At 36.4% G+C, this 24,063-nt stretch overlaps 2 protein-coding genes across 3 annotated transcripts; both read left to right on the top strand.

Moving 5' to 3' along the window:
- Positions 1-2,321: 2,321 nt before the first annotated feature.
- LOC137388927 (uncharacterized) lies at positions 2,322-12,848 on the top strand. Of its 2 annotated transcripts, none has more exons than XM_068075426.1 (3): positions 2,322-2,439; positions 11,026-12,117; positions 12,248-12,848. In XM_068075426.1, exons 1-3 carry the CDS (start codon positions 2,433-2,435, stop codon positions 12,628-12,630), a joined length of 1,482 nt encoding a protein of 493 aa, XP_067931527.1. In that variant the 5' UTR covers positions 2,322-2,432; the 3' UTR covers positions 12,631-12,848. The 2 variants fall into 2 exon arrangements, with proteins under 2 accessions (XP_067931527.1, XP_067931528.1); XM_068075427.1 differs by lacking the exon at positions 2,322-2,439 and adding an exon at positions 3,564-3,662.
- Positions 12,849-13,046: 198 nt separating this feature from the next.
- Positions 13,047-22,959, top strand: LOC137387937 (platelet glycoprotein Ib alpha chain-like). Its single transcript, XM_068074454.1, has 6 exons — positions 13,047-13,143; positions 14,580-14,681; positions 16,943-16,974; positions 18,008-18,018; positions 20,150-20,215; positions 22,425-22,959. Exons 1-6 carry the CDS (start codon positions 13,047-13,049, stop codon positions 22,957-22,959), a joined length of 843 nt encoding a protein of 280 aa, XP_067930555.1.
- The last annotated feature ends 1,104 nt before the right edge of the window (positions 22,960-24,063 follow it).

Here is a 24,063-nt window from a genome sequence, read left to right as displayed (position 1 = left end):
TAAAAAGGACTGCATAATTTATGCGTAGGACATTAAATCCCAGAAACGAAGAATCACAGAGAACAGATCACACAACTGCTAAGCTGCAGACATATTCATAGGCACTTGCTGTGGCAGCTGTCACTGTTTTGCGTGCTGTTTGAGGTTTCTAAATTTTTTTTAGATATATCTACTTAAAGTTGAGCAACCTTGCAGCACTATGCTTGACAATATGGTTTTAAATTCAATCATTGAAAAGTATCATTCAACATTGAAAAATATTACCTTTAAATGACTTCAGTCAAACGCTTTAACCTGCTGTCAAAACACAGATCATTGAAATGTTCGTTGCAGATAAGTGCTCAAGGATCAGGCTTATTCACTCTTCTGCGGTTGCGATACTATTGTAAATAACGAGAGTTTTCAGTTGCTTTGTTTGGAAATCTAAAAATTAAAAAGAAACTGTAATAGTTAGTTAGCAACAGTAGTAATAACAATAGTATTATTACTCTTATCTCCTTACTGCCAGCTATATCCAAGTACAACAATAAATAATATTATAGGCACGACAAACATTTCCTTCAAATATAAATATTTAGAAATAACCTAATGGTTTGTAGTTCCAAAATATTAATATAAAAACATTCCAAATTTAAATAATAAAAAACCTTCGTTCTGAAGGAAAAACATTTCACTCACTAGCTTATAAATTTATCTAATCACCGACAAAATACAGTCAAACTCGTACACTCAGTAGTGACACTGATCGACTCTCACTCACCCAGTGACTAATGTAGTAGAACTAACTAGTGGCAGTACTAACTAGTTAGAGGTGGACCGAGACACGAGACGTCTCGAGTATCGACCTGTCTCGTCTCGTATCGGTCTCGTCTCGACTTAACTATTGCCAAACTCGAGACAGGAAATAGAACTAAAGCGCCTGCGCACGGTTGTTAAAACATGGCTTCTTGTGGTAGCAACAACTCCATATATTGTAATGGATTGCGGGCAACTGCCTTTAAAGTTATACCCGGTCCGTTACTACCTGTTGCTACTGATTGTGTTGGCCACTGAGTCTAATCATGTAGTCCGGACAACGGCCCTGTTATTTTTTAGTTCGGTTCTGTGTCCTTAAAACCGATACCGGGTCGTATCTAATTACTCTTCGGATAAGACCTTTGCGGGTAAAATGTCTGTATTTTATCGTGTCTAAACACCAACTGCCCTTCATAAAATTCGGGCCTCTTTTACGTATATACTACCAATCGCGGGTAAAACTTGCCCGGACACAGAGAAACGAACGAAAGGCCGTGTCGACCATAATCCGTGTTCGGTTAACAATGACGTTTTGTTAGCTCAATATAAGAATATACATGTGCATGTTTACAGTAATTAATATAATTTCATGAGTACAATTTAAATATAATTCACATACTACAGCTAATACACAAACAAAACTTAACATTAATGAAACGATAAGAATGAAAGTGTTATCGTGTGTTCCTTTAGTTGCGGTATTTCTTTGTAGAGCGACGGCTATCGGTTTCATTACACATTACATTAAAAAGTAAGAACTATTCAATAGATGGTAAAAATATACATGTACAAAGCAATACATTTATAATAATTATGATCAATCAAGCTCAAAATTCTTAGAATATATAACTTCGGTATTTTAGAGCTGTTTGTGTCACTTTTGTTTACAAAAACTACATGCATATCACTATTAAAATGTTGTATTTAAATCGTTTACACCAGGTGAAAATTCAATTTAAAAAGAGTTTTATTAATTTTATATATACCAAGTAGCTAGTACTTGTGTAGTGAAATCATCACCAAATGCTCATTATTTTACTGTCTCGTGTCTCGAATTTTTACAAGACAGTGTCTCGAGTCTCGTCTCGAGCTTAAAAAACCTGTCTCGTTCCACCTCTATAACTAGTAGTAGCACAACTAGTAGTAGTCGTAGACTTGAGCAATAGTAATAGAGCTAGTAGTAGAAGTGACTCACATGTGAAATGTCATGCCTTTTCCTTTAAAAGTCCATTCGTGCGGTTTTTGCAGTTCATGAAATAGCAATAACACTGTGCACCTACACCCTTCTCTCTCTTACATAAATTATTAGTAGTAATCTCAGTAGTCTGTTTCTTTGATTGAGCGGTGTATTAGTGATCTTACATAGCTGTTAAATCTGAAATTAGATTTCTTTCTCACATTGAACACAATGAAATTAACTTGAACATTAACTGATAATGGCGTCGACCGGATTTCCGTACTCGCAAATGACCTTTGCCCTTCCAAGGGTTTTTAGTTCAACGGTTTGAGGTCAATGAGCCAACAAGCAAAAACGGAATCTTTTCGTCTCGATTGATCAGAAATCTCATCAACCATTTCTGGCCTCACGGCTTGTTCCGTATCCCATTATTCTGCATTCTTATAGTTAATAACTCAGCATGGACGGTAAGTTATCAAATGTTATCGTTTTCATTGTGTTCGTATCAATTTCAAATATTTTCGTAAAATTTCAACTCAAGTATAGTATCATGTTTTTGCACTCGTATGGGAGTGCAAAGAGAGATGACATTAATGATAAGTGCCAGACACCCAGGCACATATTGCTGAGAAATGTGCTGTTCGGTTCTGCTGGCATGTTTTGGTTTTGCCTGCTGTCCCTGTGCATGGTTGGTTCTGCAGTGCGCTTCACAGCTATGTCTGCAATGCTGGTGCTGTTGAGAGCCACAATATATGGTATTCAACTCTATTTACACGTTGTTTAAATTATCTTGCTTGTAAATACAGGTTTTATTCAAAATATGTTGTGATTTTAAAACACTTTTTCCAATAGTGCAGAATAATTAACTAATTTCCTATATTGGAACATATAATTTTGACTTCTGCAAGTAATGTCTTTCTTTTACTGAGAATTTCAATTTAGCTTGCGTTTTGCAGTGATAGCGCTTACCGGTCGGTATCTATAACAACTAGGATAAACAGCGAGTCAACTAAGGAACAGTTGTAACGGGAAACGGACTTTTTATAATAGGAACAATACGCTTTCGGCGGTCACGGGCATTTTCGTGTCAACAGGTGGCAAAGAATATGATCTATGGTAGGTTAATACTATTGGCATATATTTAACCTAGTCCATTACTAAACCGGTTTTTACTGCTATTTTAGTTGATAAGCTAGGAGTAATTGGCCATTAAAAGGTGAGTAGTAATACAAAAATATAGTTATCTTACGCTATGCGCAAGCAGTCGAACCAGCTAATCAGAGCCGTAGGTGAAATTTATAAACAATAGCTAGGTTTGTAGGCTGTTTCCGGTCTCGCCCAGCGACTCGTTAGCGTTGGTAGTAACAGTCGAAAACTTTAATTCACTATTTATAGTGATTTGCAAAGCTAGCTATCATGGATCGCATAATTAACTATAATCAAATACCACATTTTAATGAGCTAATAAGCTTTAGTAATAGCAAAAACCAATAATCGAGCGTTTTTGGAAGCTGTGGATCACCATCAACAAAGAGCCTGAGCGATCCATAGCAAGAACACTAAAGTCATCCCAACAGCCCTCACAGCTTAACTCATGCAAATACCATGCTGAATGAGGTTCGCTAGCAAATCAAAGTATCAGAGAGCTTTTCAAGTTGCAAAAAATCTCAAACTTTTTGAGAAAATTGAGGTAAGAAAATAGCAAATTCATTTTACTTCATATTTCAATAAATAATCAAATGATTATTAATCAAGGGGTAGGTGTATTCTTCTACTGAAACATTCTGCATTATCTTCACATAATCATTGATCTTTTAAAACAATGCAGCTCATTGTTATACTATAATTTGTTGGTGTCACTTGTACCATTGAGTAATAACTGTCGATACTAGATTACAATAAGCGATTGTCAAGCACCTTACTCCACATCTTACATCTAGGTAGCTAAAACAAGCAGCTGTTTCCTTTTCGTTAAATATCATTGTCATATGGTCTATATTTTGGCAACTACAGATGCCTGGTGCATCCGGCGTGCCCCTTGGTCAAAGGCTCAACACCAACCAAGTTTCTTCAATCTTCTAGCCTGGTCCCTTAACATATGGCTGTTCTTCCCAAAGTGTTTGTTGTATGCAAACCAGAAACGAAGCTAGTGGAAAATATTGTAACACACAAATGAGTTAATGACTTCTATGTATGACTAATTGGAAAGATGTTGCAAGTAAGTTGAAACAGTTATTAAAGCCTGTGTCATAGATCACTTTGTACATGAACATCACTTAATAGTGTACTGGGTCTCAATATTCTCTCACACGTGATAGTATGATTTGTTGTTTTTGTTTTGATTGATTATTGCAAATATGAAAGTTCAAAATGCATCTTTTTGTAATGTAATCTCTACAGGTAGGTTGCCAGAAGCAGCCAAGTGAAGAAATGATGCAGCCATGCTAAACTACTACAAAGGAGTTGTATAGCTGAGGAGGTCCGCTACGATCACTCCTGCAAAAAGGAATATTTTTTCATAGTTGTTGCACAATTGAAAATCAGTAAGTTGAGCTCACGATATTCCATGAACTACATAAAGCCCAACTGATTTTTTTAAAACAATTTATAGTATAGCACGTGCAGTGTAATGTCTTGTCCTCGATCAAAGAGTGGAATGCATCGCTTACTTTGCTCATGTTTTATTTAGACATCTTTGATCACTTTTCATGGATAAGTTGCAAATATAAGGACTAGACATAGCTGCGTGTAGATACAATGGTTAGAACGTAACACCACTACCCTAACTGCTTAACAATCAATTTGTGTGTACCCACAACTCCCACTTTTTAACAGCTGATGGTTTGCTCTTGAGTCTTCAATCACAACGATTTACTGGGTCACAAATTGTTTTTCTATGTGCACTTTTTTTTCTATTATGCTCTTACCATATACTTTGTAATGGTTTGACTGGTGCAGCATATTCATATGATGAATGCACTAGGTATATTGTTATGCAATATGTTCAAATCTTTTGAACGGTTCATTGATGGATGTGTTTTAGACATGGTTCTGAAACTTATGCTTGAGAGAGGTTTTCCAGTGAAGTTATGACTAAGGAGGTTCTGGAGTAACACGCTGCCTATAGACTCAGTGACCCTGTACAGAGATTGAACTCATTTTGTGATCCTGACAGCAAGTGTACGTATGTTTTACTATATGATTCAAAACTCCTTCGAGTTTTAAAACTGTCGGAGTTTCTTTCATTACAAAAAAACCAAGATATTGCTGATAGGCTCGCTAGCCTCTCTGTGCTGCAAGATCTAAATACTGTACCAGAGCTAGGAGACTTTGGGGAACAGTTTTTTCAATATGTTAGTATGCAGTAGGCTGAGAGCCCCACTTACAGGTTCCGGAATGGATGCTTAGAGATGGTGCGCCTACTGCTCACCTTTCTCCGAGCTACAGGAGGAAGCAGTTGGTAGGAGCATCTCTGTACAGTACCGCTAATGCTGAAATATTTCTTCACCTTCGACAGGGTGAACTGTGCCAGATTAGTATGATAGACCAGTTGAAAAATTTACAAGAAGAAATGCAGTGTACGCGCTAACATAGTGCTGCGGATTGTTTACTTTGCATTTATTCACATTGTACGCTTACCACCTACAGGTATGCCACTGTATACTTGCTTGAGATGAAGAACATGGATAAATCCCATCCATGTCTGGCATCTCAGCTCCAGAAGGCATCCGGCTCATGGACAGTACGCTGACACTTCAACCATGGGCTTAACTCAATAGCCGCTGACCAAGCAATTGCACAAACTATCAATCATGAGCCGAAGGCTAGCAGCGTCATTAAAGGCATAACACTTACTAAAGGCAAGTCACCATCTGTCATCAGAACTAAACTGAGTATCAGCTAATCTCTGCTATTATTATTTTACTTTATCTTTTATTTTATTTGCACTTATGAGTGGTTAAATGTGACAGACTCTTTGTGTAGGTGCAATCAAATGACGGGTTCTTGCTCATCTCGGTAAATCAACTGTAACTCAATCCTCTCAATCCTGTAAAGTTATGGCTGGAGTCAGTATTGGGTTATAAGTTCACAAACAATTAGATGATTCCCTGTATGCTTCTTTTGTACCTTATTCATCCATTGACCATTTAATTAATTAATGCTTCTGCATACTCAACCTGCAAGTAAAAGAAATAATATAAAATAAATACATTTTATATTAGATTTCTCATGTATACAGTATGGCTTGTATAACTTTTGTCATGATTTTCACTCAATTGCATTTTAGAGTTAAAGAAGATGGAAAGGCTATTAACAACATTATTGATACTGTTGAGTCAATGATCAACCTGGACACATCATCAAGACACTCGCGTTTCACTCAGCTCTGGTGCTACAGCCAATGCAACCCAACAGCAAAGTCTTCTGTCAACACGGTTGGCGAAACCCAAGTTCAGACATATGCTAAAGAGAGTTTACAGGATGAGCAGGCTTGTATATTCAGTACAATAAAGGAAAATATATTTCAAACTTTTGAAACGGCTCCTAAGAATGCAACCAACGAAAACTGTCAAAAGAAAAGCATTACCACCCGATCGCAATCTTTTTGGTCGATTGCTTGTGGTCAGCATGCAGCGAGACATAGATATGAAGAAAATCCTCTGCTACTCCCTATCATCTACACAACCAGCCCTTTCATCACATGATGGAGCAGGGCTTAGCAGATGTGTAAAAGCTCATCTTCTTCATGCAATCGAAACCATTGCAAAGAAGACTCGGTCGTCGTAGCTGTGCCTGAAGACTATTCTCTGATTGTAGACTGTATGGCATTCATTTATGCCTTACTCAGAAGCAGTCTTCCTAATACTTTTGGAGAGTTAGTTTAAGAAGTATTATATCAGCTTGGCTAAAGCCTACAAAGCAAGAATAGTTCATCTAATTGGTGGTCGATATTTGCAGAACTCTATAAAAATGTTGAACGATCTCACCATGGGAATAGTAAACAGACCGAGGTTATAATACTTTATGGAGCTCAGCAGAAAACAATGAAACAGTGGACAAAATTCTTAGCGAGTGGTCGCAAAAATTCAGCTTTGCAGGATTTTTTACTATCACAATTCAAGCATTGCAAGCTCAAAGACTGTCTTTTGCTATATGTCGGGATTGTTGATAATTGTGAGCGACTTTCACTTAGTAAAAACAGCTTTCTTGTTTCAGACCCTCAGCTAGACCTAGTCTCTGATCATGAGGAGGCAGATACACGATGGCTTTAACATGCTGTTTACTCGGATGCAGAAAAAATCTGCTCAGCAATCATATGGGCGCCTGACACTGATGCGCCCGTTCTCTGCATCCTGTTTGCTCCTGAGCTAAAAAGAGGTCTGCACTTTTCAACTGGCACTAGAATTCGGTACCACATTTTCAACTGTTATAAGATCAGTGAGACACTGGGTACTGACTTCGCTTCATGTTTCCTGGGGTTTCATGTATTTTTGGGTTGTGACACAACCAGCTCTATTTCAGGAAAAGGCAAAACCACCTATTTCAAGCTCTTCCTTAAAAACTAAAACATATAGGTCCCCATTCCCTAACATAGGGAAATCTTGGGGCTTGGATGAAGAGTTGTTCAACGCACTAGCATGCTCAACACTGTTTCTTTATGGCCAGCCTGATTCTACAAGTCTGACCAATGCCTGATACAGGTTGTTCTCATCAAGGGCATCTCGTGAGAAAACCCTTCCACCAACAGAGACTACTCTCTCTCAGCATTTAATGAGAGTCATTTACCAAGCAGCAATATGGCAGCGGGCAATTCAATCATTAATCATACCACCTGATCCCATAAATCATGGCTGGAGTAAAGACAATGATGAGATTTCTGTGCAGTAGTTTCCTGATGGACACAAAGCTATTCTCAGGTAGTTTGTCTAATGGACCAGTTGCTCCAATGCACCAATAATGTTTTAATGTGCTAAGAAATACAATAAATTTAAAAGGAAGCAAGAAATTTTGTTAGTTAATCTGCATCATAACCAGTGTACCCAATGAGGTATACAGTATAGCCTGTCAATCTGTAGTTGTGCAAGTGCCATTTTACATGTATAGAGTACGGGAGAGGGTTCCTGGCAGACCAGTGGCTAAGATGGTGGAAAAAATGTCTGTCATATTGAGTCTTTGGCGACTGACTACAAAGTAAAGAATCACATCAATTACAGCCTTTGAGTTCAAAATACAAAATTATATAGACATATAAGAGCTCACTTTTATGGTGCAATATTTATCCATCATCCATAAAGTTACAAAGAGGTAAAATGATTGTTGTGAAAACCTCAATAAAACTTGAGCAGATGCAGCAATTTAATTATTGACTACTGTGAGCAATTTACACAAGCAATTTTATTATAGACGTTTGTTTAGCAAGCAACTTATACAGTTATCACCAGGGCCAAATTTGAAAAAAAATTTCTCCGGTGTTTATGGCTAGCACATAACCTATCAGAAAAAAAGATCTATCAAAGCGTGTAGCTATAAATTTAAAACTTGAAAACAGGAAAAGGTACATAATTGAATTGGATGTGTAGGCAATGCGCATAGCCCTACATGAAAGGAATAGATGTACACCCTTTAGCTCTTGTCACAACAATATTTAGTTAACTCATACATCGCATACTTCTGTAAGGTAATAATTAATATGTGAGCACTATAACAATACAATATAACATAACTCAATAGATTAAAATACAATGAAATATGTATTAATATATAACACAACGCAAACCCTATAGCGTAACTCAATGCAACGCAAGTCAATACAATACAACATAATACAGTCATTATAATACAATACACCAGAATATAATGTAATAATACAATAATACAGGATAAGTTTTGCACGATACAGGATAGTAATTTAAAACTAATTAAGCCATCAGTCAAATAATAATCATACGATTGCATGAAGGTACTACACTGTGTTAAAATTGGTTTGCTGTGTCAAAGAGCAATAATCTCCAATTTTGTAAATAGGCAAGCTAAGTCTTAAAAAAGATCAGCAAAGGCATGCTATCTTAAAATTAGTCCAATATTACTGATTTATTCAAACAAAATATAAAATAGTTATTTTATTTATGAAGCCCAATAATATAAGTAGCAACTAGTGTTATGTAGTGCTGCCGTCTTAACCTAAACAAATTGAATTAAGTCATCGTGTGTATGAAACACTGAATGTCTTAAAACAGCAACAATATCTATGAAAGACAGTAGTTTATTGTATGGTTTATAACCAATATGTAGAATATAAACTGAGAAGTTTGATTCATTATGATTAACACCTATCACTCATTGATCCAGCTGACTACAGTAAACACAAACAAACAATACTCAAGCGAGAAGCTGCTTTGTTTTGGAAAATGCATGATTCGGTGAAGGAAACGCAGGATTTTCAATGAAACAATGCATCTAATCTCTGATTGATGAATCGCTTGATTATTTATTGATGTATGAAGTAAATGAGTTTCCTATCTTCATTCTGACAGGGCAATAGCGGAAACAGACTAAGGACCTATGTGTTATCGGTGCAAGCAAATACGTTCCGTATTAAAATAAGGCATAGATTAATGTTCACGGAGCTGATTTGGCTAATTGCGCATGGCGCAAAAAAATTTTATTTATGTATTTCTACTCACCTTTTAATGGCAAATAATCACTTCTTGACAACAATATCTCCGGTAGGTATGGTAAATAAGGTAAAGGATGCTCTATTCTATCTATTAAACCTATATCCCGTTATACCCCGTTGTTGTGCTTCCTTGGCAAAAAATGACACAAAATGCCTTGTGGCCACCAGACTATTGTCGTTTCGTATTCATCAACGCCGGCGTGATTAACGGCCATTTGAATCTAATACAAATATTGGTTGCTGACATCTAGCTTATATGATAGATGTAGTCATTGGTTTTGAAGCAAGATAATACAAAAACATCAAGTGCAATAGTGCTTTAGTTGTGTGTATCCATAATTGTGTGTCATGTTATAAATGTTTTATTGTTGTGACTTATCTGAACTCACTAGATTATTATCATTTGTGGGTGAGAGATAGTTAAGAGTAAATATGTCATGTAAATTTTTGTGGTTTTAGTTGATTCTTTGTTCAGTTAGAAACTTTGAGTATTTATGATGTAATACCTTTTCTGTGAGTTCTCCTGTGTTATTGCATAAAATTCTTTCCTTTCTTCTTATTATGCTTGTATTGCATGGGTTGAGTGAATGCATTCATTGTACTAATTCTGATGGTAGGTATTGTACTAATACTGATGGTAGGTATTGTACTAGTACTGATGGTAGGTATTGTACTAGTACTGATGGCAGGTATTGTACTAGTACTGATGGTAGGTATTGTACTAGTACTGATGGTAGGTATTGTACTAGTACTGATGGTAGGTATTGTACTAATACTGATGGTAGGTATTGTACTAGTACTGATGGTTGGTATTGTACTAATACTGATGGTAGGTATTGTACTAATACTGATGATAGGTATTGTACTAGTACTGATGGTAGGTATTGTACTAGTACTGATGGTAGGTATTGTACTAGTACTGATGGTAGGTATTGTACTAATACTGATGGTAGGTATTGTACTAGTACTGATGGTAGGTATTGTACTAATACTGATGGTAGGTATTGTACTAGTACTGATGGTAGGTATTGTACTAGTACTGATGGTAGGTATTGTACTAGTACTGATGGTAGGTATTGTACTAGTACTGATGGTAGGTATTGTACTAGTACTGATGGTAGGTATTGTACTAGTACTGATGGTAGATATTTTACTATTAGTAAACATTGTACTAGTACTGATGGTAGATGTTGTACTATTACTGGTGATATGCATTATACTACTTCTGTTGGTAGAAAAGTGCTGATGCTGCTAGCATTTATTGTGTATATTTTCCTTGGTGCTGAAAGAACAACAATGTTTTTGTGGTTGCCAAGAAGTGTTGTGCTAAAAAGGGTGACCCAAAAGTAGTATTGCATGACTATTTATGTTTCAGAGCGTTTGAAAGAGATCGAAGAGAGTTTTACTAGTTACCCATACAGCTATTTCAATATCTCGGCAAGCAGGAAAATGATTTGTATGGCAAGTCGTAGTCGCCCATTTCTCCCTACTGAAAAGTGGGACTTAGAAAAATCAACATTTAAAGCTGCGCGTCTCATTCTCGGAAATCAAGCAGAAGTCGCTCTTCCGTTGGTCGAAGAGTCTTTGCGTGTATTTCCTGCCAATATTCAAGTATGGATAAACAAAGGGATGGCTTTAATGCAACTTCCAAACTGTGACCTCGGAGAGCTCGAACACATTCACTCTATGTTTGTCGAATTAAAAGCAAAAAAGGCGGCTGAGCTAGAAGCCAAGGTATACCATACTTACTTTATATGGGACTTCCCAGTATCGGACTCGGTGGAACGCACGAAAGAATCTGTGCTGACATTTCAAGAAATTATAGAAGAGTGTAAGTGCGCTGATGAAGACTTGACTGAAATTGAAATGAGGAGCTCATCCTTTTGTGTAAAGAACATTTACCGTCTTATCAGAGAATGTGAGTGTGAGGACTGGATCTTGGAGACCGGATTGATTCAAGCTGGTTTTGCGATGCTAAAGGCAATGCAATGTACTTCAAGAAAATATTACCAGTTGCATTCGTGGCTGTGGCTATCGGAATTCTTTCAGTTGCGCCCTAGTTCAGAGGCTCTTGCTTCTAACCTTGGTAGCTGCATAGATGAGCTGCAAAGTATGCCTTCTTTTGAAAATATTGGTATTGAAGTTTGTGTGAAGAAGGCACTAGAGATTTATCAATCAACAGATCCTGAAAACTTTGAACCAAACTTTGATGCCAATGATTTTTATGGTCGTCTAGGGAAGTCTTACTACTTCTTGGCTCTTAAAATGGATAATGCAACTGAAAGAATCGAGTGCTTAGAAAAATCTATTGAATTGGCTGGAAGAAGTGTGGAAGTCAATCAGACTGATTCTCGGTTTGTTCCAAGACAATGCGTGAAGATTCTCCTTAATCTGTGGGCTGTCAAATACTACCAAAGATATCAAGAGAAAAGTTGGCAATACTATGAATGGGATAATGGAAAGACAGGTAATTAGGATTCCATAGTTAATGCCAACGATTATGAATATTTTGAAGGTTTTTTTTAAAGCAGTTTTCAATTCGCATCATATGTAAAGGCGTACTTTACAGGAAATTGCAAAATTTGTTTTTATTGCAGCAAAATCAGTCAAGCAAGTTTGGGGCTACCTGACTTATGGTTCTTGGCACCGAACAGCTGTGAAAATCCGTGAACTAGCTGAGATATTACAGCAAGCAAAAACTTACATAAAAAGAGCTGGTGTATTGGGGATCCCAATCCAGTTACCCCGAGTTATGTACCTGCTGGGTGAACCAAATGACAAGGTTGAAATGGAACTGGCACAGCTCGGCGTTGTGGATGACCAATTTAAAGTTTTGGAGTTTTATGCTCAGTTTTATGAGCAGACTAGGCAATATGACAAAGCTGTGAGGTCATGTAAAAAGGCTTTGGAAATTATGGATGGTGAAATCGATAACCCAGCAGTTGTCCGCGGATGTTTGAGGAGGTGCTCTAGAACCTAGTACTATTTACTTTAATTATTCACCTACAGTAGAGGCTGTCAACCTTCATATTTTGAAATTATGACTATGTCTCCGATAAATGTTGTTTTCCATACTTGCTCAGGCATATTGTTCAACCCATTCAATATTCTCTTAATTTATGCGTTCAATTAATTATTACTAATTGTTTTGCTTTTTGTACAACTTTTTAGAAATGCTAAATATATCACAATAGAATGCCTAAATGTTTATATGCATAAATTTTATCATAACTAAATGTAAAATTCATTAAATTAACAATTAAAAAGTAAATTAATAACATTTAACTGATCAAGAAAGATTTTGCATGGATGCAGAAATACCACACAGTAAATACTCCACATTATCTGATGTCTTGCTTTTGGAACAAATATGTGCCTTTACTGTATGAAATCGCAATGCCAATCATTGCTGACAGTCCATCTTCACATGAATATACAGTAGTCACTATCACCGTCAAAGTTGAGTTCAACAACCAGGATATAGCTATTGTTGGTATGCTTTTAGCTTTTACAACAAATATAATTTGGTAACAGACAAATTCATCTATACTCGCTAGCAACTTCTCTCTCAACATTGATTGCTTATCAATGTAAGTTCCATCTCAATGGTGGATGGGCAACACTGAGTGAACCGATAACAAAGAAGAAAAAAGCTTTTAAGAGATATCCAAATGAAAAAACATTTGAATAGTTAGTGGTTGTCGTTGGCCAACCTCCCAAAGAGCCTTAAATTTGGCTTCTGTGTTCAAGTACTTAGGTACTTGAGTAATTCTGTGTTAAGTATTTGATGGCTCAATAAACAAGACCAGATTTAACCATTTGTAAATTTTACCAAGTTTTTGTATGTAAAGGCTTGAAAGTGGAAACCTCCAATTTCTTGTCAAGTACTTAGTAACTTACCTAAGTATTGTCAAATATAGCAAAGAATCTGCAATATTGCACTTTAACAGACAACCAGTTCACAATATTAACGTAAAAAATGTTTAATTTTCCTACTTGTTAGCAAATTCATCACTGCTATCCTCGAAAGCAGTGAAAGTTTGTTTTATGATAAAATCAACATTCCATAGGTAGAGAATAGTTAGGCGCTAAGGTGTTGAGAACTCTGTGCTGTAGGTAAGCTCTAGCAAGAGTCGCGCCACCCACCATTGTTGTATGTAGCTAAGAATATCATTGTGCTGAACATAGACAGATTAACTATACTAGTATAGTTAATAGGTCTATGGTGCTGAACGAGTGTTGAGCATTCATTCACTATGTTTCCATGATGCGCAGTACTTCGATGCAGCCCCTCCGAAGTCGAGGGGATGGTACGTTTACATGCTGCGCAGTGGTTTTCAGAAAATTAGCCAGAGAAGAGAAATTGTATAAATCGAATCGCCGGATGGAATCGATCATGGATACCGAACGTCAGAAACGGTCTTTTTATGCTTCTGTCGTCATTATACTTTTATTTACAATACACATTCACAAGGTTTTACAAACCTTAACACAATTTTTACAAAGTAATATATTTTTATTAAGTATTTTTAAGTAATACATTATTTAAATGTTACTTTAGGACTTGCCACCTATTTTTCGATAACAAAGTCTGGAAAAGTAATCACCTCATCATCCTCGTGGGTGCAGACCATAATTAAATTTAAGTGAAAGAAAATTGGAAAATAGAAAACAATAAAATAAGCGGGATAATTTTAGAATTTTCTATCGGAAAGAAGCGCTAGGCATACCGTTTTACTACTTCTTTCGCGCATTGCTGTTATTGGACCGTATGGTTGAAAGAACTTTCGCGGGTAAATATGGACGTGCGTTTTAGCACGCCTTACGTTTTGTGGGTGTATTTGCTGCCAGTCAGTGCCGTAAAGCCAACATGGCCACCATTGCAGCAAACGATGAATTTGAGACATCAGTCTTTAAGGATTTTTGTAGCTCTAAACGAGCATCTGAGGACCCATGAAGTGGATAACAGAGTAAAGTTTATCAAGCATCGTGGTAATAGTGTTAGCTTTACCAAAGCCTTGACAGAAAAAGGTGAGTCTTATCTTGGAGCTTGTAGCAGGGCTGTAGCAAACTTTTGCAAAAAATTTGCACTGGCTTCGCATTGATCAGTGCGCAGTGATTTCAGCACGAAGACGCCGTTTCCATGATTCGGAGAGAGTGCAACTCCGAAGTACTGTGCATCATGGAAACATAGTGATTGAGTGTTGAAGTTGGTTTATGATAAAGCAGAGTAATGTTCCTCCATACGACTCTTAATCAATACGAAGCAGAATTTATATCAGCTTGATTGTAGCGTAAAGAGTAAATGGCACACATCAGAATATTAATCGAGCTACTCTTGTTCGAGCAATTTTTGCTATATTTGTTATGAAGAACTAAAATTGGACTTTGTAATGACCTTTATTTTGTGTACATAAATTATTTTAAATTACCATACTTTGTCTACATTATTTTGCTTGTTTCAATGTTTGATATTAAAAAGTAAAAGAAATTTTTAATTTGTTTCATTTCATCTAATTTTAAATAATGTTTCATTATCAAAGAGCAACAACTTCAAACCAAAATAGATCGTGGGTTTTCTGGTAAAAGTAGTAGAACTAACATTTGCCTCAATTAATATTAAATAACTTTCTTGTAGCTTTACTGAAGCATTCAGTTGAAGGTGAAATATATGTCACATCATAATGCTACACTGCATATATCAATATATGCTGCTCACATTTCAACATTCCAATTTAACTTTCCTGTAAAATTGACTGGGCATTCATTTAAAGGTAAAAAGGATGTTGCACCATAATGTTCCATTTGTTTGGTATTAGAAATACTAAACAAATGGAACATTGTGCAAAATAATGAACAGGGTATTAGAATTACCCTGTTCATTATTTACCTTTACTAGTAAAGCTTTATTATGCTAAGAGCAGTGTCTGTCCGTTCGTCCTAAGTCATGCTTAGAGCGATAGGGAAAAATTCTTCACCCAGGAATTGAACTGGGGGTATCTCAGCTTTGCAACTAAGCGCACTACCAACTGCACCACTGGAACTGCTTACAGCATATTAGAATAGTTGTGCGCATAGTGGTTACAAATGTGCACAACTATGACGTGAGAGATCCTCATCATGATTTCTCACGACACTGCCAGTCTACGAGATATTGTATGATTACCAATGTGTGATAGATTGTCAAAGTTAAGCTTTTCTGTAATTGGTCAGCTTTTACTACTGACGAGTTGCGAAAGCCAGCTTGCAGAAAAAGTACAAAGATGAAGGTGGCTTGAAGAAAGAGCACAAAATCTCGCCTATTGGAGTCTCTGCAAGCGATAGAGTATTATAGAGACAGAACACACAAGGTATTAGAATGAATGAGCTGTATAGAGGAACACTGAAACTCTGACATATGTTGTTAACCTGTGCAAGGATGTACGTACATTTACATACACTTACATTTGTAAGTGTAACTGTTTTGGTACTTTGATACTACTTACTAGTATTGTATACTCATTGAGTACACTTTGCGCTTTACTTTATTCGGCTGTATTCAATTGTTATCTGCCTCTTCTTTACTTTTATATTATATATAACACTTATTTACTTCATCTACTACATAGCCATAACTCGCACCCAGCCACAGTGCTTGCAGCAGTTCCAGTTGTATGTGAGAGCTAATACTTACTCAGGGAAAGCAAACTTGTATTCAGAGCACACTTGCAAATTGCTAATCAAAGCAAACTTCTACTTCAAAAGACCCACATGATTATTTTTTTAAATTGCATGTTCAAAAACTCATTTCGACTAAATCACATGTGAATTTAATCTCTGTTTTACCTCAATAACACCATAAAACAGCCACAACAATGTGAAATATGAAAGTGCTTTATTTGATTAACTGTTTCAAGGCTTTCCAGCTAAAATTTTAAAAATGGCTCGGTTAAATATTTCATAATTCATCTTCCTCTCTTTTATAGAGAAAGTTTGACATACTCGAGTCTGATATAAGTGGTTGTTAGGTAAATAGGACAGAAAATACGATCCTTGATAATTTTTTATCGCTATAGTAGTTTGGTTCAGATTACATGTATATGCAAAAGTTTGCCCGCATGTATGTTGGGGTAAAAACTTAGTCTATAAAGATTTGTGCCATATTGTTGCTGTAACACACAACATGCCATAGCTCATCTTAAATTTCATAGAAAAACCCAAACTAGTAGTGCTAGAGGATTTTTCTTTTATCATCTAGTTACAGAAGTGGCGAGTGATTCATCAAATTTTACCATTTTTCACCTTTCGCCTAGGAGAGCAACAGGAGAAAGTTCAATATACGAAAGTGAGTGTCACTGCTTAGCGATTTGCTGGATTTTAGGATGAAAAGCAAACTTTATGAACCATTATTTTTTTCTTTACTAGTTGAATTTCTGGTGTTGCACGGGTAAAGTAAAATTTTTGCACAAAAAATTTATTTTCAACCAACATACACAACATTTACTATTATAACTTTTAAATGCAAGTGTTTGTTTATTTGCATAACTTTTGAAAACTCAAGGCATAGCAAAAACAGATTGTTGAAAAACATTTTCACATCTCACGCTACACATTTACTCAAGATTTACAACGGCTTATAAACAGTAGCAGATACCCTAGGACACTTATATTTCGCTAGTATTTAGTTTCGTGAGTAGCATACAGAGTAAAATTTCGCTGGAACTTAATTTCGCAGCTCTGATGAGTTCGAAAATATAGTGATGTGAAAATAAATGCAGTGGAACAAACATTAGATTCCTCAGGTCCAGTTCAGAACGGCACAGTTTCGTATTATCCGACGCTTTTTAACTTAGTGCCTAACGGGACAGTACCGTGAGGCATTGTTTCGTATTTTCTTTCACAGCTAGAAGTGCACTAATTGGAGATTCCCGTTAGTGCGCCCTAGCGGTGAAAGAAAAAGCCACAGAATAAGCCACAGTGATTAGCCGCACCCTTGTAGGCCTACTTATAAGTCGCATGGCTCAAATCATCAGAAAAAAGTAGCGGCTAATTGTCCGAAAAGTACGGTAGTTTGTATTTGTGAACCGCAGGTAGAAATGTGTAGGCGAGATCAATAATGCAATTTAATCGCTTGCTGCATTTTGTCTCCTGGAATATCAATGACCTCAAGGTCCCTTCCCGCATTGACTGATGTTGTACCAATATTAGAATTCAAGTATTTATAGCACGCGGTGCCGCGGTGGCCATGGCCCCGGGTTGTTATTGCTTTTGGTTGGTAATAAAATTCATCACCGCAATAATTATTATTCAATTTTATGACTTTCCCTACCAGACTGTCATCCTCATCAGTTACAAATCCAATGACTAAACTAATATCATCATCTTCTTCATTTGTCTAGGCTTTTCCAAAAAAATTTTATTATCTTAATTTGTTTTGCCAAGCTGCTCAGTCGGTGTATTAGCTATAATGAGTTTAGCAAAACTTGCCCAATGAGCCAACCACACACGAAAATTGCCTGCATTTCTAATATGACGATTTTATTGTGAATATCAATGAAGAAAGCCATTTATTTTCGCGTTTTCGCTCGTTCGTTATGATAGTTTAGTTTCGCTCATAAAATCTTCGCGGAAGGCTGTTGCCGCGAAAACGCGAAAGTTAGATGCCGCGAATACTTAAGTGTCCTAGGGTAATGTAGTTGCCATGAGTTGCCATGCGTTGCCATGCGTTGGCTAATTAGTCAATGAACTTGAGTAACTGAAGCTCATACTGTATTTAAGCTCTTAAATAAGACCCATTATTATAACTTCAGCCAGCGTTAGGAAAAATGATTGTGTCATGCTCTTTAAGTGTGCTAGTTAAAGCATGGGTGTTTTAACAAATCAGCATTAAAGATTGGCAGGTGTAATAGGTATGATGCACTAATCTATTGTATAGCAATGTGAGCACATGACCTGCTGGTTTAGCACGCGTGTTTATAGAACTGGAAGTTCTGAGTTCACATCCAGTGTGCAGCAGATTTTTCATTCCTAAAACATTATCGCTATAACTGGATACGAGGACACACAGAATACAGACAAACACTGAGATTTATAGATAGACTATAAGACTGTTGCTAGTATCTGTTTAAGAAACATAACCCACATGATCTTCTGCCTTCTGGCACTGAAAGGTTGTTCAAAAAAACTGATAGGTATGACAATGACATCACAATGTGAAAATTCATCAACAAACATTAGTTCACATGCGTTGCTCATCTTGTGATTCTCATCTACATGTATATAAGATTTTTTCAAGCGCATTAACTAATGTCAAAATTTTGCGTCTTTTGGTGGCGGTTGGCAATTTTGTGTCTCCTGGTAAATCCAATGGCTGTTTTGGCTTTGAAACATTTTATTATAGTAACAACCCAATTTTTACCAGGCACATGCTTATTCATAAAATGCTATGATGTCGAAATGTTAGTTTGTATGCGTGCGCCTCTTTGTGAAAGTTTTATTGAACATGTCTTTGAACATATCCATAACTGTCACTGGGTAAGCCAGTATAATACTAGCCTAATGTTAGCCAAAATAAAGGCCTGGTTTGTGAGTAAGCTCTAGTATTTGTAGCAGCTACCCAGGGTCTATCCTAAGGCATTAGTAGCAATCATAGAAAAACCCAAAGTACAAAAATAAACTTAAGAGATATAGGTGATGCAGTAGTTATCTGTTTTTACTTAAACTGTACCCTGAATAACTTTTCAATCTAATAACTTGATAAAAACTTCATATTGGTTTATTCCTGCTAAAAAAGCTACAGTAGTTTTATTTGGCAAAAGTATAATTGATATGTTAGGAGCTTTTGCACCTTTAGTGAAAGAAGTGCAGCTTTGCTAATTTGCTTTGCTAACTATTACTAACTACTAATTGCTAACTTACTAACTATGCTTTGATAGTTGTCAGCTTTTATTATTTTGTTTTATTGTTATTAGTACGCTGATAGTCTTGTGCTCCGTAAGAGATCATCATGTGTAATAAGTGCGTGCAATATTACTGTATATTCATGTGAATATGGACTGTCAGCATTGACTGGCTTTAAGATTGCATACAGTAAAGGCACATATTTGTTTCAAGAGCAAGACATCAGAAAATGTTGAGTATTCACTGTGTGCTATTTCTACATCTATGCAAAATATTTTTTGATCAGTTTGTCATTAATTTAATTTTTAATTTAATTAATTTTACATTTAATTATGATAAAATTTATGCATATAAACATTTAGGCATTCTATTGTGATATATTTAGCTTTTCTAAAAAGTTGTACAAAAAGCAAAACAATAAGCTTTGATTAATTGAATGCATAAATTAAGAGAATATTGAATGGGTTTTTTAACAATATGCCTGAGCAAGTATGGAAAACAACATTTATCGGAGACATAGTCATAATTTCAAAATATGAAGGTTGACAGCCTCTACTGTAGGTGAATAATTAAAGTAAATAGTACTAGGTTCTAGAGCACCTCCTCAAACATCCGCGGACAACTGCTGGGTTATCGATTTCACCATCCATAATTTCCAAAGCCTTTTTACATGACCTCACAGCTTTGTCATATTGCCTAGTCTGCTCATAAAACTGAGCATAAAACTCCAAAACTTTAAATTGGTCATCCACAACGCCGAGCTGTGCCAGTTCCATTTCAACCTTGTCATTTGGTTCACCCAGCAGGTACATAACTCGGGGTAACTGGATTGGGATCCCCAATACACCAGCTCTTTTTATGTAAGTTTTTGCTTGCTGTAATATCTCAGCTAGTTCACGGATTTTCACAGCTGTTCGGTGCCAAGAACCATAAGTCAGGTAGCCCCAAACTTGCTTGACTGATTTTGCTGCAATAAAAACAAATTTTGCAATTTCCTGTAAAGTACGCCTTTACATATGATGCGAATTGAAAACTGCTTTTAAAAAAAACCTTTAAAATATTCATAATCGTACTATATATATATATATATATATATATATATATATATATATATATATATATAATCGTTGGCATTAACTATGGAAGCCTAATTACCTGTCTTTCCATTATCCCATTCATAGTACTGCCAACTTTTCTTTTGATATCTTAGGTAGTATTTGACTGCCCACAGATTCAAGAGAATCTTCACGCATTGTGTTGAAACAAACCGAGAATCAGTCTGATTGACTTCCACACTTCTTCCAGCCAATTCAATAGATTTTTCTAAGCACTCGATTCTTTTAGTTGCATTATCCATTTTAAGGGCCAAGAAGTAATAAGACTTCCCTAGGCGGCCATAAAAATCATTGGCATCAAAGTTTGGTTCAAAGTTTTCAGGATCTGTTGATTGATAAATCTCTAGTGCCTTCTTCACACAAACTTCAATACCAATATTTTCAAAAGAAGGCATACTTTGCAGCTCATCTATGCAGCTACCAAGGTTAGAAGCAAGAGCCTCTGAACTAGGGTGCAACTGAAAGAATTCCGATAGCCACAGCCACGAATGCAACTGGTAATATTTTCTTGAAGTACATTGCATTGCCTTTAGCATCGCAAAACCAGCTTGAATCAATCCGGTCTCCAAGATCCAGTCCTCACACTCACATTCTCTGATAAGACGGTAAATGTTCTTTACACAAAAGGATGAGCTCCTCATTTCAATTTCAGTCAAGTCTTCATCAGCGCACTTACACTCTTCTATAATTTCTTGAAACGTCTGCACAGATTCTTTCGTGCGTTCCCCCGAGTCCGATACTGGGAAGTCCCATATAAAGTAAGTATGGTATACCTTGGCTTCTAGCTCAGCCGCCTTTTTTGCTTTTAATTCGACAAACATAGAGTGAATGTGTTTGAGCTCTCCGAGGTCACAGTTTGGAACTTAAATTAAAGCCATCCTTTTGTTTATCCATACTTGAATATTGGCAGGAAATACACGCAAAGACTCTTTGACCAATGGAAGAGCGACTTCTGCTTGATTTCCGAGAATGAAACGCGCAGCTTTAAATGTTGATTTTTCTAAGTCCCACTTTTCAGTAGAGAGAAATGGGTGACTACGACTTGCCATACAAATCATTTTCCTGCTTGCCGAGATATTGAAATAGCTGTATGGGTAACTAGTAAAACTCTCTTCGATCTCTTTCAAACGCTCTGAAACATAAATAGTCATGCAATACTACTTTTGGGTCACCCTTTTTAGCACAACACTTCTTGGCAACCACAAAAACATTTTTGTTCTTTCAGCACCAAGAAAAATATACACAATAAATGCTAGCAGCATCAGCACTTTTCTACCAACAGAAGTAGTATAATGCATATCACCAGTAGTAGTACAACATCTACCATCAGTACTAGTACAATGTTTACTGATAGTAAAATATCTACCATCAGTACTAGTACAATACCTACCATCAGTACTAGTACAATACCTACCATCAGTACTAGTACAATACCTACCATCAGTACTAGTACAATACCTACCATCAGTACAAGTACAATACCTACCATCAGTACTAGTACAATACCTACCATCAGTATTAGTACAATATCTACCATCAGTATTAGTACCATACCTATCATCAGTACTAGTACAATATCTACCATCAGTATTAGTACAATACCTACCATCAGTACTAGTACAATACCTACCATCAGTACTAGTACAATACCTACCATCAGTACTAGTACAATACCAACCATCAGTACTAGTACAATACCTACCATCAGTACTAGTACAATACCTACCATCAGTACAAGTACAATACCTACCATCAGTACTAGTACAATACCTACCATCAGTATTAGTACAATATCTACCATCAGTATTAGTACCATACCTATCATCAGTACTAGTACAATATCTACCATCAGTATTAGTACAATACCTACCATCAGTACTAGTACAATACCTACCATCAGTACTAGTACAATACCTACCATCAGTATTAGTACAATACCTACCATCAGTACTAGTACAATACCTACCATCAGCACTAGTACAATAGCTACCATCAGTACTAGTACAATACCTACCATCAGTACTAGTACAATACCTACCATCAGTACTAGTACAATACCTACCATCAGTATTAGTACAATACCTACTATCAGTACTAGTACAATACCTACCATCAGTACTAGTACAACACCTACCATCAGTACTAGTACAATACCTACCATCAGTACTAGTACAATACCTACCATCAGTACTAGTACAATACCTACCATCAGTACTAGTACAATACCTACCATCAGAATTAGTACAATGAATGCATTCACTCAACCCATGCAGTACAAGCATAATAAGGAGAAAGGAAAGAATGTTATGCAATAACACAGGAGAACTCACAGAAAAGGTATTACATCATAATTACTCAAAGTTTCTAAATGAACAAAGAATCAATTAAAACCACAAAAATTTACATGACATATTTACTCTTAACTATCTCTCACCCACAAATGATAATAATCTAGTGAGTTCAGATAAGTCACAACAATAAAACATTTGTAACATGACACACAATTATGGATACACACAACTAAAGCACTATTGCATTTGATGTTTTAGTATTATCTTGCTTCAAAACCAATGACTACATCTATCATATAAGCTAGATGTCAGCAGCCAATATTCGTATTAGGTTCCAATGGCAGTTAATCACGCCGGCGTTGATGAATACGAAACGACAATAGTCTGGTGGCCACAAGGCATTTTGAGTCATTTTTTGCCAAGAAAGCACGACAACGGGGTATAACGGGTTCTAGGTTTAATAGATAGAATAGAGCATCCTTTATCTTATTTGCCATACCTACCAGAGATATTGTTGTCAAGAAGTGATTATTTGCCATTAAAAAGTGAGTAGAAATAGATAAATAAAATTTTCTTTGCGCCATGCGCAATTAGCCAAATCAGCTCCGTGAACATAAATCTATGCCTTTTTTTAATACGGAACGTATTTGCTTGCACCGATAACACATAGGTCCTTAGTCTGTTTCCGCTATCGCCCTTTCAGAATGATGATAGCAAACTCATTTACTTCATACATCAATAAATAATCAAGCGATTCATCAATCATAGATTAGATGTACTGCTTCATTGAAAATCTTGGTTTCCTTCACCTAATCATGCATTTTCCAAAACAAAGCAGCTTCTCGCTTGAGTTTTAATTGTTGGTGTTTACTATAGTCAGCTGGATCAATGAGTAATAGGTGTTAATCATAATGACTCAAACTTCTGTTTATCATGGTATTATGCAACATGCATAAATCAATTGGCTGCAATTATTCTTAATTGCAGAAAGTTGGTCAAGTGGTGCAGATGGTAGTAGGCCTGGCTGCTTCGCCAAATGTCTGATTTCGAATCTTGTGTGTTGCATCATTTTTTCGCAACATCCAGCCATTCCCTCTGACAGACGGACACGGCTCTTATTATAGAAAA

The sequence above is a fragment of the Watersipora subatra genome, chromosome 2 (genome assembly GCF_963576615.1).
Source record: "Watersipora subatra chromosome 2, tzWatSuba1.1, whole genome shotgun sequence".
NCBI lineage: Eukaryota > Metazoa > Bryozoa > Gymnolaemata > Cheilostomatida > Watersiporidae > Watersipora > Watersipora subatra.
This window is presented reverse-complemented; position numbering and strand designations above follow the sequence as displayed.